At 35.8% G+C, this 16283-nt stretch overlaps 1 protein-coding gene across 1 annotated transcript in view; it reads left to right on the top strand.

The window, feature by feature from the left end:
- Nucleotides 1-11188, top strand: part of LOC133324894 (circadian clock-controlled protein daywake-like) — a 29554-nt gene extending 18366 nt beyond the window's left edge. The window contains exons 2-7 of the mRNA XM_061533719.1: nucleotides 6710-6762; nucleotides 7039-7213; nucleotides 7288-7409; nucleotides 10514-10647; nucleotides 10802-10954; nucleotides 11034-11188. Of these exons, the coding sequence (XP_061389703.1) occupies nucleotides 6710-6762; nucleotides 7039-7213; nucleotides 7288-7409; nucleotides 10514-10647; nucleotides 10802-10954; nucleotides 11034-11188 (792 nt within the window). The remainder of the gene's footprint in view (nucleotides 1-6709; nucleotides 6763-7038; nucleotides 7214-7287; nucleotides 7410-10513; nucleotides 10648-10801; nucleotides 10955-11033) is intronic.
- Nucleotides 11189-16283: the final 5095 nt, after the last annotated feature.

Raw genomic sequence — 16283 nt, 5'->3', positions numbered from 1 at the left:
ATGAGGATAGTATATCTATCCCATATTCGAAATGGATATGCCTTCGAACAGAAATAAGCGAGATTATAGACTAGGAAATTATAATATCGAGGATTTACAAACGGAACTAGTAAAAATGCCGGGCAGAACTTTGTATACCCTATGTCGTGAGGTGGACATTCGAAATACCTTACAATGATCGGGGCTATTCGGTTGGACAATATTCTCAAAATACTGATAATGGGGGGGTACTGATATTAAGTACATTTTCTACCCAATGAGAATCCGAAATACTAAATAACAGCCAATTAGGTAAATAAGGCGTTCCCTAATTTCAAAAATATCGAAATTTTAGATATATGTCCAGCCTAAAAGGAGGACCAATTCACTTAAAAAAGTACCTCAAAATTTAATTCTGATAAAAAAAGGAAAAATTTTCATATAGGCCTACATTTTTAATAAGTTTTTATAAAAAGTTCCCGCTAGCCCCATATAAATGTCCCGCTTTTTATACCCTCCACCATTTAAGATAGAGCTCTGAAATTTTACACAGACATTGCTAGTACTCCTAGGATATTTGTTATTGCAAAAGGGATATATCGGTTCACGTTTTGATGTAACCCCCATATAACGGTACACCCAACATTCGGTATTTTGGGTATTTGAACATTGGCTGCAATTAGATATTTTGGGTTCTCATTGAATATCACATCTCCGTATCAAAAATTATTAATAATCAATCAAGTCAGGGTAGTCCCCCATAAAACGTAAACCCCCAATATTCGGTATTTTGGGAATTTTGGAAACGTTTTCCAACCTGTATCAAAAATTATTAATATTGACCTAAGTTTCAGGGAAGCTCCCATATAACGATACACCCCAATATTCCGTATTTTGGACACGTTTTGAAACCGAATTGGCTTTAATTTTGTATTTTGGGTTATCATTAAATTCGTTGTAATTTGGTATTTTGGGTTCTCATTGGCTGCCAAATCTCACTACCAAAAATATCAATATTGATCTCCGTTTTGTTATAGCCCCATACAACAGTAGCCCCAACTATTAGATATTTTGAGAATTTCAATAATCTCTTTTTCGGTATGTTCAAGGTCCTATCATAACATGAGTTTTCTACTAGGAACCCCTTATTAATTTCAGATATTTTGATTGTAGGGTATCAAAACTTATACCGGGACGAAATTAACTTCGTTTTTCCTTGTTCGCCCTTATATTTTTTTGAAACGTAAAAAAATACAGCAAAACGAGATTTTTTGAACTCAAAATATTCTACAAAAGTGTCGATCATAAGATTTTAGATAGGGTCCCCGAAGACAAGAAATCAATATTCATATGTTTTTATCGTTCTTTTACACTTTTATCAAATCCTCGCTTAGAAAACCGTATATCTATATATTTTCAGTATATAAATAGTTTATTAAAGATTACGACCTCAAAAACGTTTTAAAATATGCTAATGTTTTGACATAGATATTTGGGATTTCCCAAAGGTAATTAAACTACTTACAAAATTTTGAATATAGGTTCACGTTTTGAATTAACTCTCATATAACGGTAACGCCCAATTTTCCCTATTGTTGGGATATTTTGGCGACATTTTACAAAGGATGTGGCTGTGGGTTCTCAATCTTTTGCAAGCAGTTTTTTTTAAATAGGTAAATTTATGAACCGATCAAAAACCTGAAAAGCTGAAATTTCGGCTTACTACAAGATTAAATTAGTGTAAAATCGAATAGTATTAATAGTTAGTTATATACCTAAAATTCCGTTTCCGCAGTCTTTTATCTCCTATACGCTTTTACAACCAAATTATAGTCACAATTTGTGGTTCCCTTAAGTCTAAAGTGCTGTTTGCCAATTTTCCATTAAATTCTATTATAGCTTCCATATATAATTCTAACATATATAATGTAAATGGCGGACAAAATTCCCTATATTCACCCAAATGACACGAAATGTTGTTGCTTTTATCAATTTTTTTTTTAAATCAATATTATGCCACCAAACATAATTTATAACGCGTTGCTAAGCTAACATTGTTAGAACACCTCTAGTATATATTGGTGCATTAGGGTATCATAGGGTTGGCTCCGTCCGACTTTTGTCCGTTTATTTTTATTTTCATGATAATTTTTTTGAGGCGCGGGATGTCATGATCTTTTGCCCCTCCATATGACTTACTTATATAATATCTAAACCCTTAGGACGATTTGAACTCCCCGATGATATATATTGTCCTTAAACAAGTGGATACATCTCACTTTACTTCCCTAACTTGATATTTTCAGCATCAGAGTGATTAGTCATGCTGTGGAAAACACCATGTAAAATTTCTCACAGAATAATTTTTATTGGATCGATGACGTTTAGTAGTCCATTCAATATTTTATTGTTGACTATCCGTCTTCATCCGTTTTCTGTGTAATTTTGGCATTATTTATCTCGAGGGTAAAATTCTCACTTCCTAGGCTCTGAAGTAAGACTGACTCTGAAAGATAGATCTTGATTAATATCTGCCGGTGCTTCTCTTTTCCGCGATTTTTGTTTATGCTACGATGGTATCAGATGCTTTCGTCTTCCCTATAACGTCACGCCCTAGTCATCAGCAATCTGAATGTGTTATCTCATAAATATCCATTGTAATTAATTATAACCTTCATAGATAATTATACTATTTTTCACTTCATATAAAATTGCAATTTATAAGAAAAGTGTAAAACACGAATATATATTTTAATTAAAAAAAAAACAAAGAAAAGAAAAGGAAGAAGAAAATAAAAACGCAAATTAAAAAAATTAACAAAGCAAATCGAAAAGTAATTTCTTCAGGTCATTCACTTCGGGCTGGCTGGCAAAATTAACGTCGTTTGGTGTTTAACGACGAAGAAACACTTTTTTTGGCATAGGATTATTTTTATGCATCGCCAAATGATACGCTTTTATGACTTTTTCAATACAATTTTGTAAACTAAAAATATAAACAATCAAAAAAACAAATGTAATAAATGATAACAAAGGAAAAACAAAACATAAAATGATAAGATTTTAAAATTTCTTAATTTGTTTTTCAAATTGTTGTTTAAAAACGATTTTAAAAATATTCATGCCCTAAAATAATAAAAAAGAAGCTTTGCTTAAAAAGGATTTAAAAAAAAATCATGCTTAAGAAAATATTTTTAAAGCATTCGAAAATCTTTTTTTAAAAAATGCAAGCCCTGTGCTGGACTTTTAAAATACTTACTTACTTAGCTGGTTTGTTACAGTACGGTTGTTTCATAAGCCGAGCTTAAAAAAGATTTCCAAGCGCGTCGGTCTTGTTCACATATACTCCGAGATGTTGTTTTCTACTTGGTCTTTCCATCTAATTTGTGGCCTTCCTCTTCTGCGGGAACCATCAGCTGGTTCGGGTTTAAATGCCTTTTGAGCTTGGGTATTCTCATTCCCACAACATGACCTAGCCACCGTAGTCGCTGCAGCTCAATACGACTGACGATGTCGATGTCCGCGTATAGATTGTAAAGCTCGTGGTTCATTCGACACCGATCGGCCCGTATATCTTTCGCAAGTAGCTATGCTTCAGATCCATATAACAGTAAGGGTAGTATCAGCGTCTTGTAAAGTGTGAGTTTGGTCTGATGGGAGGTGGCCTTGTTAAAATCTGCTTACTTACATCTGTTGGCCATAACTATCCTTCTCCGAATTCCAAATCTGATGTCATTAGTTTTATTTGTGGCGATACCAAGGTATATAAAATCTTTAACTACCTCGAAGCTGTAGTTCTCAAGTTTCACAGTTGGTCCGAGTCTACTGGACGTCTTACGCGTTGATACCATCAGCTTGGTCTTCTCGCCATTTACTGCCAAACCCACATTGGCAGACGCCCTCTCAATTTTTTCAAAGGTGGCTCTATCGATATCGAACTTTTCCAGAAGGATGTTAAAAAGATCACACAACAAACTGTCATCTTTTCTGAATCTTCGTTCAGTATTGAAGGGCTCCGATAGGTTATTTCCGACTTTAACTGCTGACCTTGTGCCACTTAAAGTTATCCTGCATTGCCGTATTAATTTTGTAGGAATGTCGAACGCAGACATGGCTTTAAATACCTCTGAACGGATAGGGCTGTCGAATGCGGTATTATAGTCGACGAATAGGTGGAATGTGTCGATGTGTTTTTTTTGTGGGTTTTTTCCAGGATTTGGCGCAGAGTGAAAATCTGGTCAATGGTGGATTTGCCAGGTCTAATGCAGCATTGGTATAATTTTATTGACCATTGGCTTCAGCCGTTCACACAGTACGCTGGATAAAACTTTATATGCGATGGGAAGGAGACTTATTCCTCTATAGTTGATACATATAGTCTTGCCTCATTTTTTGTGCGCGTGACGCAAGATGCTGATATCCCAATCATTGGGCATGCATTCTTTTAGCCAAATTGTACTAATCAGCTGGTGCATGACCAGCATCTGACCACCAGTCTTGAATAGTTTGGCTTTTAACCCATCGGCACCTGCTGCTTTATTATTATTAAGCCGATTGATTCCTCACGCTCACGTTTTTTTTTTCTTCTGTCTTCTTTTTTTCTGAAAATACGTTTCTCCTCTCTCATTACTCCCGATAATTCTCCATCGCATTACGTGTTGCTACTGTCTGCAGGGTTGCCCTATACGCTGCGTTTTTCATGTCAGTAGCTAGAGTTGGGCAATCTAGTTCACTTAACGGATCGATCTTTCTCGTTCCTTTTTTAAAAAGGAACTAATTTCTTAATGTAGTTCCTTTGCTCCTTATAGTTCCTTTGCTCCATATAGTTCATTTGCTCCCAATAGTTCCTTTGCTCCATATAGTTCCGACTCCTATATAGTTCCTTTGAATCTCTCTCTTTCATCGTTCTTTTTATACCCTCCACCGTAGTATGGAGGGTATATTAATTTTGTCATTCCGTTTGTAACACATCGAAATATTCATTTCCGACCCTATAGCCATGTCCGTCCGTCCGTCTGTTGTAATCACGCTATCTTCTGAAGGAATTGAGATAGGGTGCTGACATTTTGCATAAAGTTGTCTTTTGTCTGCAGGCAGGTCAAGTTCGAAGATGGGATATATCAGTCCCATATAAGGGTACCCCCCAATTTTCGGTATTTTGAGGTTCCTGAGCGTGTTTTTTCAACCGAACTCGCTGAAATTTGGTACTTTGAGCTCCTATTGGGAAGCAAATCTCCCTACTAAAAATTATAAATATAGGTCAATTTTTTCTGGTACCACCCATATAACGGTACCCCCAATTTTCGGTATTTAGGGCTCTTAAGTGCGGGATTCAACCGAATTCGCTGGTACATGGGGTTCTTATTGGGTACCAAATTGCCCCACTAAAAATTATAAATATAGGCCCACTTTTTCTGGTAGCCCCCATATAAGTGTACCTCTCAATTTCCAGTTTGTGGGTGGGTTTGACCGGATTTTTTCACCGAATTGACAGTAATTTAGTATTTTGAGTCCTTAATCGGTACAAAATCTCCCCACAAAAAATTATGAATATAGGTCAATTTTTACGGATAGCCCCCATATAAGGGTACCCCCAATTTTCGGTATTTTGGGGTTCTTGAGCGCGTTTTTTAACCGAATTTGCTGCAATTTGGTATTTTGTAGTTGTATATAGAAACAAATCTCCCTACCAAAAATTATTAATATTCGCCCGCTTTTTGGGGTAGTCTCCATATAACCCCCTTTTTTATATTAAAATAGTTATCTGATTTGTTCCGCGTTTTGAGTTTGGTTCTAAGACTCTGTTGTAATCATTTCTCTTGCGGAGGATAGCGAAATACGAAATTATAACGTAAGGTTCGATAATGAACTATAGCCGCATTTAGACCTAGCCCCTGTGTGGAGGTTCCAGAAGGAGTGGACCGATATTCCCCATCTTTGAATTTGAACTAAGTTTGGAAGAAATAATAAGTTTGGATGAAATCTAAATTGTCTGAAACGGTTTTGGTCCAAAGAAACTTGGGGTCTAGAACCAATATTTCGATGAGGCACATTTTCACCATGTTAAAATGTATACACCCTTATTAGCCATAAGGCAGATGTTATAATTATCCATTAAAAATTTCTGAAATTTGTATTATGGTTTACATAATCCCTTTTTAGAAATGTCGGTATAGGTCCACTTTTTGGTATGTTCCCTATATTTTCATTTCTAGTACATGTCAGTATATCTATGGTGGAGGGTATCCAAAGTTCGGCCCGGCCGAACTTAACGCCTTTTCACTTGTTTTCGCTCACATAGTTCCGCGTTGTTTTGTTAATAAATTCAAAAATTGCTAAAGAATTCAACTGCATAACGAGTTGAATTCTTTAGAACGAGATCAAAAATAAGCGAGATCAAAGGAACTATATTAATTACAGAGCTGGAACTAGTTCCGATCGTTCCTTTCTCGGAATAGTTCCAATAGTTCGTTCCGGAACTACCCAACTCTATCAGTAGCATTACGACGCTCCTGATGGTACCATCGGTTTCTTGATGGTGATTTTTGGTACCCAAGTATTGGTTTTGCTGCAGTTTGTAGGGATTGGGCAATTATTTGCCATTGTGCTTCTATACTATTTTCGGGACAAGGAGTGCCTTCGCCAAGCAGGTGGGTAAGTTGAGTGGAGTATACTTCTGCTATCTGTTGTGTTTGCAACTTTTCGACGTCGAGTTTTCGTGTTACATTAGATCGCACCTATTTGTGCTACATTAAGACAGGTGCGAACCTTGGCCGCTACAAAGTAATAGTCCGAATCGGTATTCGCTTCTCGTATCGATCGAACGTCTAAAACACTGGGCGAATGTTTTCCGTCCATCACAACATGGTCAATTTGATTTCTCGTTGCTTGATTTTTAAAATATTCAAAAATCCACACTTATATTTTTAAACAAACAAAAATATTTTTAAACAAATTCACGCTTATAGGCCATTGGGAATTATTTTGAAAAAATCCACGCTTATTCTGGTGGTCTTAGAAATAATATTTTTTTTATTAATTTATTACCAATATTAACAGTAATTTTTTATTGGCTATTAACGCATGTCTAATAACAAATATTTGCTATATTACAGCCTACTACCTGCAGCAATGTCCGCGTGATGAGCAATACATTAATGAATGTTTACGTGACAGTGGCAACAAATTGGTCCATTATCTGCGGCAAGGTATTCCCGAGCTGGAGATGTATGAGGTGGGTATTTAAAACTACGCATTGGGTGGCAGCACTTATTTCATTGTTAATTTTTTTATTTTTAATTTTCTCAGATTGAACCAGTTGATATCGATGAAATTGGCATCTCATTGGGTTCTGGTCCAGATGGTTATCGTGCCTTATTCCGCAACATTCAAGCATTCGGTGTTAGTAATTTGACAATTACAAATGTGAGGTAAGTAAATGAACAAAAATTTTCCATATTCATGACCTCCTTGCAAAACATGCTCCAAATTACATTCATATTTATTTTCTAATCCATAACCAACACATAAATATGTAAATATACGTTGCACATGACACGTAACTCCATCCGCAATGTGTGAACAGTAGTGTGTGTGTGTTTTGTAGTAAGCGGCGTCATTCATGTCACTAGACCGCCAAAATTAATGGACTATAAACGAGACTAGTTAAACTTGTTCCTCCAAATCGTACAGACGTGTATCGATTCTTTTGTAACGACCTTGACGGCCATTTGATCATTTTGTTGCATGCCAACTTTAGCTAGCCAGTCATCGAAACACCAACCCATCGAACAGTAGTTGTGGCATGCAATGACCACAAACTTTGTAATTTATAGGTGTCACCGTCATATACACAAATATATTCGGTTTAGTTGTGATTCAATTGCATTCTGTTACTGGCACTTAAAGTTTCCAACGGCTTGATGAAATGGGGTGACATACAATTTAAAAATATTTATAAACCAGTAAGGAAAGTTCAAAAGTCGGACGGGACTGACTATATGATACTCTTCAACACTATGGGTAAATACAAGAGGTGCTAATACATCCTTTAGATAGAACAGAAATATCATCGGGTGTGATTTACATAGATTTTTGAAACTATTACAAAACCCCATGGACGTAATCGGGATGACTTGGATTCTTTGGTGTACCATTTCTATAAAACCGAGCAAAATTATGTATGTAGATCGAGACCTAATTGAGCAACGGTGGCATATATGGAACAGACGCAGGCTCCTCGGTGAACGTAAAATCAGACGAAAATATATCTACATCTAAACCGATTTTCACGAAACTTAACACGCATCCATCTAGACTCAATTCAGTACGCTATACCCAATTTCGTGCAAATAAAAACCAGTGAGCGGAGCAGTATAGTCGGACGGGGCCGACCATACGATACCCTACACAACTTCCACGGAACTCTAACTTTCTGCGGATGTTTATTCTGAGCCTGGGCAATATTTTGTGATATTTGCACCCTCTTGCCTGATTAGAGGTCAACAGCACCTCTACCTTACACTGACATATGTTTCGAATATTAATAATATTCGAATATTAATAATATTCAGTACGGTGAAGATTCCCTTCACCGTGGGTTGTGTTGTGATGTCTTTGGTCCACTACATGCCAAAATGATTATCTGATCATCGCCGAAAATAATAGGCGTTGTCCTTGACCACAATTGGAAAATTTCAGAGCGACCAGCGCCATATTTCCGCCCTCTAGTGTGGTAATGGGTTACAAAATAATATCTCAGTACGTAAGCACCTGTAAATATTTAAGTGTAACTCCCACATCTGAGTACGTACGAACATAAATTGGTATCAATTTAAAGGTCAACCACTCCTCTTGGATATACAATCAACTTCTCGGGTCTATGTCCTTCAGGGGCAAATATATAGGCAATAGAATACTAAATTTGTAGTTTTTCACACAAAAGTCAGGGTCCATTTCAACCGCTAAATATTGACCGATCCTTATCAAAACAGGCATGCTTATTCTTTGGCCCGATCCCCTTCTCTATGTAAAATTTCGATGTTCGCGACATAATTGCGACAAAAATTTAGTATTCATCCCCTAAATATTAACTGATCTTTACCAAAAACAATAGGGGTCTTCATTGGCCAGAACCCATCCTACATGCAAAATTTCGTAAAGATTGGTCCATAACTGTGGCCTGTATCGATTTTTAAAATTATAGTGGACAGACTGACGGACGGACCCACATGTCTAGATCGACTCAGCTAGTCGAGATATGACGATCGGTATACTTAAGGTGGGTCTAGGACCAATATTTCGGCGTTACAAACTTTTGGGGCTGCAAAAAGCTATAATACCCTGACAACATAGTTGTGTAGGGTATAAAAATAGAGGGGCTTTGGTGCATATAAAATCTGACGAAAATATATATAGGAGCTATATCTAAATCTGAAGCGATTTTCCCAAAATTTAACAAAACTAGCCTCAATTAAGTGTGCTGTGCAAAATTTCGTGCAAATCGAAAGATATATAGGGACTTTGGTGCACCATTTACATAAAATCGGACCAAAATATATATGGGTACTATATCTAAATCTGAATTGAGTCTCACGAAACTTAGTACACATTATTCTATAATCAATTAAGTGCGCTGTGCCAAATTTCGTTCAAATCGAAAGTTATATAGGGTCTTTGGTGCACCATTTACTGAAAATCGGACGAAAATATATATGGGAGCTATATCTAAATCTGGACCGATCCTCAGGAAACTTAACACACATCATTCTAGACCTAATTCATTACGTTATGCCAAATTTCGTGCAAATCGAAAGATATATAGGTACTTTGGTGCACCATTTGCCTTAAATCGGACGAAAATATATATCGGAGCTATATCTAAATCTGAACCGATTTTTCCCAATTTCAATAGGGTTCGTCCTTGGGCCAAATAAGTGACCTGTGGCAAAATTCATCCAAATCGGATCATAAATGCGACCTGCACTTTGTTTACAATTTAACATGGACAGACAGACGGACATGCATATTCTCATAAGGAACCCTCTGTCTATCTCGTTTCCTTTTGCCTATTACAAACATATGCACAAAGACATAATACCCTGTACCACAGTGTGGTGAAAAACCACGCCTGTGAAAAGACATCTAAACAAAGTCCACGCCTGTGGATAGACCTTTAAAAATATTTTTAAAAAAATCGCGCCTGTAGATAGACATTTTTTTTTTAATTCAAAACTTTGTATTGATTTTTATTCAGTCCAATTGTAATACCCTTTTTCTCCATCACTTCAATTCAAAATCATGGCTTAGATTTTGCAACATTACTACTGTCGCATTCTCAATGTGATATACCGGAAAGTTGACTCTGCGGCTAGCTGAGACTCAAAAGAAAATTGCGCAATTTCGTATGTCCATTTGTGAAAAAAACTCAATTCGCAATCAATTCATTCAATCATTTGAAAACATGTTTTCGCCAAATTTATTTCATGTCAAACATTTATCTTCAAGTTCTCTCTCTCTCTTTCTCTCGCCACAGATCCGATTTGGAGTCATTGCAATTTCAGTTGACCTGTGAGATACCACGCATCAAGGTTAGAGCCCAATATCGTTCAAGCGGTGTTTTAATTTTGGTCAAAGCATCTGGTGCCGGTGAATATTGGGGCGAATATGGTAAGTGGTGGCGTCGGAATTGTAAGAAAAAAACTAGTTTTGTGTTGCGTGTTCTCATCAGAACCACCACAACAACAACAATAATCGCAAATAAAATTAAGCTTCTTATATTACACATCATAATAATAATTATTGTTCTTTGCTTCAATTACAGAGGGTGTCAAGTCAAAAATGTATTTCAAGGCTGCACCACATGAGGGACCAGATGGCCGTACATATTTGACCACCGAACAGGTGAAAATGGATTTCAATGTCAAGGACATACAGATGGGTGTAGATAACATTGCCAATGGCAATTCGGTTATACGTAAGTAACATCCTCCCTATTTCATACCTCGAAACCTTCTCCTTAACATAACTCCTCTTTTTCTCTCCTTATCCTACAGAGGCCGCCTTGAATCTGTTCATCAACTCCAATGCTCAGGAATTGCTGAAGGAAATGAAACCAGCATTGCGCACAAAACTCACTCTGGTCATGCGTAACTTCATGGATCGCCTGTTTGCCCGAATCCCCCTCGAGGAATGGATTAATTTGGATTAAATTGATTGATTTGATGTCTTTGGATATCAACGAATCATCAATCGCATAGCTTTAAGTTTAGATTCTTAGTATCTGTCGTTTATTCTCCTTAATACTTAGTATGCGAAATAGTTTTCGCAGAAATTCACAACAGCAACAATTCTCGTTAAGATTAAGTTTAAAATAAATGAAATCATATTTATTGTTTACATTAAATGCTAATAATTATTAAGATAAGTAAATAAAGAAAAAATATTAAAAATTAAATTTGTTATATCCATTGGGGAGAGTGGTGATATTATGTGAGTATGATTTTTGATTACAGAAGCTTTTCCGAAAATGTATGTGCCTGGTCGAAAAAGTCCAAGACATAACTAGAAATAATTTGGAAAATACATATGCGAATTTTGTAGCACCAATGCAGTTGTCGGTAAGAGTGTCTGAAATAAATAAACAATGGAATGGTAAACTAGTCACAATCGAATGAGTGGAAAGTCGGCGGTTGTTTGCAACAGAAACAGTAATCAAATAAACGGTTGCAGAAAAACCAGTAAGGAAAGTAGTAAAGTCGGACTGGGCAGACTATATTATACCCTTCACCACATACATACATTGTACATATCGTCAGCTAAAATGCAAAAAGGCGTAACTAACAAAAAATTGAAAATTGACTTTTTGAATGAATATTGTGAATGTCAATAAACTACATGTGTTGACAAAGTTTTACACGTCTGCGATCAAAACAGGAGCTTCTATTAACAAAAAACAAAAAGACGTAACTACAAGTGGGTTTATTTGATAAATGCAAAAAGGCGTAACTAACAAAAAATTCACGTTTTAACTTAATTGTTATGACTGCCATTAAACTAAATAACTAAATTTGTTAAAAAAAAAAATATAGTCGATTATTCGTCATATGCAATATCACCCTGCCGGGCACACTTTTTCATTTCACATGACATGTTTATAGTTTTCATTCAGAACAGTTTTTTGCTTCTCCTACACAATTATGTTTTTGTTAGTTACGCCTTTTTGCATTTTAGCTAACGATATGTATCCTAACCATTTCACATCGATGTTCCCTCGAAGGAACATACACATGCCTTTTTGCAACCTATGATAAATTTAATTTCATTCGAGCAGATTTAGAATCGATTGCATACAATGGGACAAATTTATAGAAATCGATTTATAGCAAACTTGATACATGCTATTCGGAATGCCACACTGTTAAAAATTTAATCTCAATAATACACCCGTTCGAAATATATATGGAAGCTATGTATGCAACTGCACCAATTTCATCAAAACGCAACGTCTCAATCGTACAAACATTAGGAGTTTGATGGTCCATTTACCTAAAATCGGACATATGTAGGAGTTATATCTAAATCTGAACCGATTTTCACGAAACTTAGCACACATCATTTTAGACTCAAATCAGTATGCCATGCCAAATTTCGTGCAAATCGAAGGATATATAGGGATTTTGGTACACCATTTACATTAAATTGGAGAAAATATATATGGGAGCTACATCTACATCTGAACCGATTATCTCCAAACTTAACACACATCATTCTAGGCTTTATTCAGTACCCTATGCCTAATTTCGGGCAAATCGAAATATATATAGGGACTTTGGTACACCATTTACATTAAATCGGACGAACATATATATTGGAGCTATATTTAAATCTTAACCGATTTTGTCCAAACTCAGCACACATCATTCTAGACTTTATTCAGTACACTATGGCAAATTTCGTGCAAATCGAAAGATATATACGGACTTTGGTACACCATTTACATTAATTCGAACGAACATATATATGGGAGCTATATCTAAATCTGAACCGATTTTCACGAAACTTTGCGCACATCATTTTAGACTAAAATCAATATGCCATGCCAAATTTACTACAAATCGAAGTACATATTGGGACTTTGGTACACCATTTACATTGAGTCAGAGAAAATATATATGGGAGTTTTATCTAAATCTGAACCGATTATATCAAAACTTAGCACACATCATTATAGACTTTATTCAGTACGTTATGCCAAAATTCGTGCAAATCGAATGATTTTCAAGGACTTTGGAGCACCATTTACCTTAAATCGGCTGAAAATATATATGGGAGCTATATCTAAATCTGGACCGATTTTCAGGAAACTTAACAAACATCATTCTAGACTTAATTCAGCACGCTATGCCAAATTTCGTGCAAATCGAAAGATATATAAGGACTTTTCTACACCTTTTACATAGAATCGGACGAAAATACTTATGGTAGCTATATATAAATCTGAACCGATTTTTCCCAATTTCAATGGGGTTTGTTCTTGGGTCAAAGAATGAGAAGAAGAGAGAGAGGAAAAATAAGGCCAAATAGTTGCAAAGTACAGCGAAGTAGGAAAATAGTTCTAATATTAATGAAATGTTAACATTTTTTGAAAAAATTAGTGACTTTATCGTCATTATAAGAATTTGTAGGACCAATTTTGGTCAAAGAAGATCCCGACTGCGTTTGGTAATAATTGGTTAAAATTTAGGGGACCAAATGAATCAAAAACTTTATTTTCGTCGGCGTTTCTTATCTCTATAGATATTACCATTATAATCCGAATACGGCGAAATTTTACATTGGGGAGGGGAGTTATCCATAGAACAGGAGTGACGACTGATCAATAAATAGCGGGTCAAATGGACCAAGACTCTTGTGTGTAAAATTAAAAAAAAAATGCATTCTATGACGCAAAAGGAGTGGTTGAGATTGACATTGATACCCATTATTGCTATGTATGTACAACGGGTGAGAAGATTATACTTAATTATTTAAAAGGGTCTAGCTATTCTGATATTATTTAGTATTACCATTACCACACTAGAGGGCGTAAATCTCGTGCTATGCAGTTCAGATTATGGTCAAGGACAACGGCTGCAATTATTAAATATTAATGATGAACAAAACAGTTATCACATTTTTGTCTCTTCCCACAGCTGAAGAAAGAAAAGCGTTTTAAGAAAGCGTTTTTAAGCAGAAAAATCGAAAACTAAAGAGCGTTTCAGAAATATTGCGAGAATTTGGAAATATGATTGGCATATGTGAGGATAATTACTTTGAATACGAATAAAAATAATCTATTTTGTGGAAATATATAAACTAGCATATACCCGCTACTTCGTTAGCGAATGTGGGAAATATTTAAATTTTCTGACCGCAAAAGAAATCTAGCTCTATACAAAAGTTGGTGTTATTTTTTACCCTTTTTACTCTTGTAAAATTTCAAATATAGCATCACCCAAATCCAAATTAAGTACCAGTTAGTAAACATTAATATAAACTGACATAACTACATACATTAACAATCATAAATACGAATTTCCAACACTACCCCAATCTTAATTCCAAATTTCACGATTCTATCGGTTCTCCTAAATCCAATTTGTTTCAAGTTTAGTGCCATTTAATACACATAAGTACAAATTTCCATTACTTCCTACATCATGCAATCCAATGAAAATCTTATTACTCAATTTCAAGATTTCAGCTCTATCGGTTAGCTTTTAATCCAAACTGTGCCAAATTTAGTGCCATTTAGTACACATTAGTAGACATTTCCAACAGACATCCCCAACAGTGATCCTAACTACCATCTGTTACCATTTAGTACACATTAGTACAAATTTCCAAAACCGTCGACATATCCCAATCCTACACCCCAACTGTAATACTAACTTCAAATTTCAGGATTCCAGCTGTATTGGTTCAATTTTACCAAATTTAGTACACAGTAGTACCAATTTCGAAAACTTCTTACATACCCCAAAAACTTCTTGACCCCAATCCCACACCCCTACAGTGATCCTAACTTCAAATTTCATTGTTCCCGCTCTATCGGTTCACCCAAATCCAAACTGTACCGATTATACTACGATTTAGTACTTTACAAGTACACACAAGTAACAATTTTCCAAAACTACGTTCATATCCCAATCCTACACTCCGACGGTACTTTTAATTTCAAATTCTAGAATTCCAGCTCGATTTGTATCTCCAAATTAAATTTGTACCAATTATAGTACCATATAGTACTTTTCGTACACATGAGTACACGCCTTTAAAAACCATAATTCACACACCAAATTTCAAGTTTTTAGCGCTATCCGTTCAAATGCTACAGAATTGCACCAAATTTAGTACATTTTCGTACTTTTCAGATAGTTAGAGTTCGAATTTCCAAAAATCCTTTGGAACATCTATCCTACACTCAACCAAATTTCAGAGTTCTAGCTCCACCGGTTCGCCAAATACAAATGGTACCACATTTAGTACTTTTTAGTACTTTTCGTACCGTTCTAGTACGAATTTCCACAAACCCAGTCTTATCTGTCAAATTTGGACCAAGAGTGACCCCCACCCAAAATTTCAAGATTCTAGCTTCAGCTGTTTCGTCTGGGCGTTGATGAATCGTTAAATCAGTCAGTCAGTCAATCACTTTACTCTTTTATTAGTGTAGATTATTTGTTGATCAATTTTTGTTATTTTGCTTAATTTACCATAGACCTTCCTTGCAACAGTCGGTATTGGATACTAGTTTACAAGGTAACATACTGTTTATTTTCGAACACTGACTACCAATGGCTATTCCCTGAAATAAAATCTCATACGAATGTTTAATAACAGGTTTCCATTTCGGGGCGGTGGCTAGTGGTCTGTGAAAAAAATAATTTGGTGGGGGTGGGCTACGTCGTTGTTTCGTCTAGAAATGTTCGTCGAAGGAATGATTTAGTGCATTCATTGCCCTTGAACTTGAACCTAAATAAAACTAAAAACCAATGCTGCCGGACGGCCGACCGGCCAGTCAATCTGCAAACAGGAATCCTGTTTCGTTCTCCACAAAACATGAAAGCTAAAAATAAAGTTAAAGAATTGTGATTCCCCTTGATTGTTGACTCTGCCCTGTAGACATTTGTCTGTGTCTATGCAATATATATTTTTTTTAATTTTCATACTTCATTAAAGAAAGAAAATCTGGTTTGGCAACTGGTAAAGTTGCACTGAATTCCCATTTATTTTTGAGTACCATAGTTCTGTTCTATTTCACCCAT

The sequence above is a fragment of the Musca vetustissima genome, unplaced genomic scaffold, assembly GCF_032173495.1.
Source record: "Musca vetustissima isolate MV318-11 ecotype Yass unplaced genomic scaffold, APGP_CSIRO_Mvet_v1 utg16475, whole genome shotgun sequence".
Lineage (NCBI taxonomy): Eukaryota > Metazoa > Arthropoda > Insecta > Diptera > Muscidae > Musca > Musca vetustissima.
Note: the sequence above shows the minus strand (reverse complement) of the source record. Positions and strands in the feature narration are given on the sequence as shown.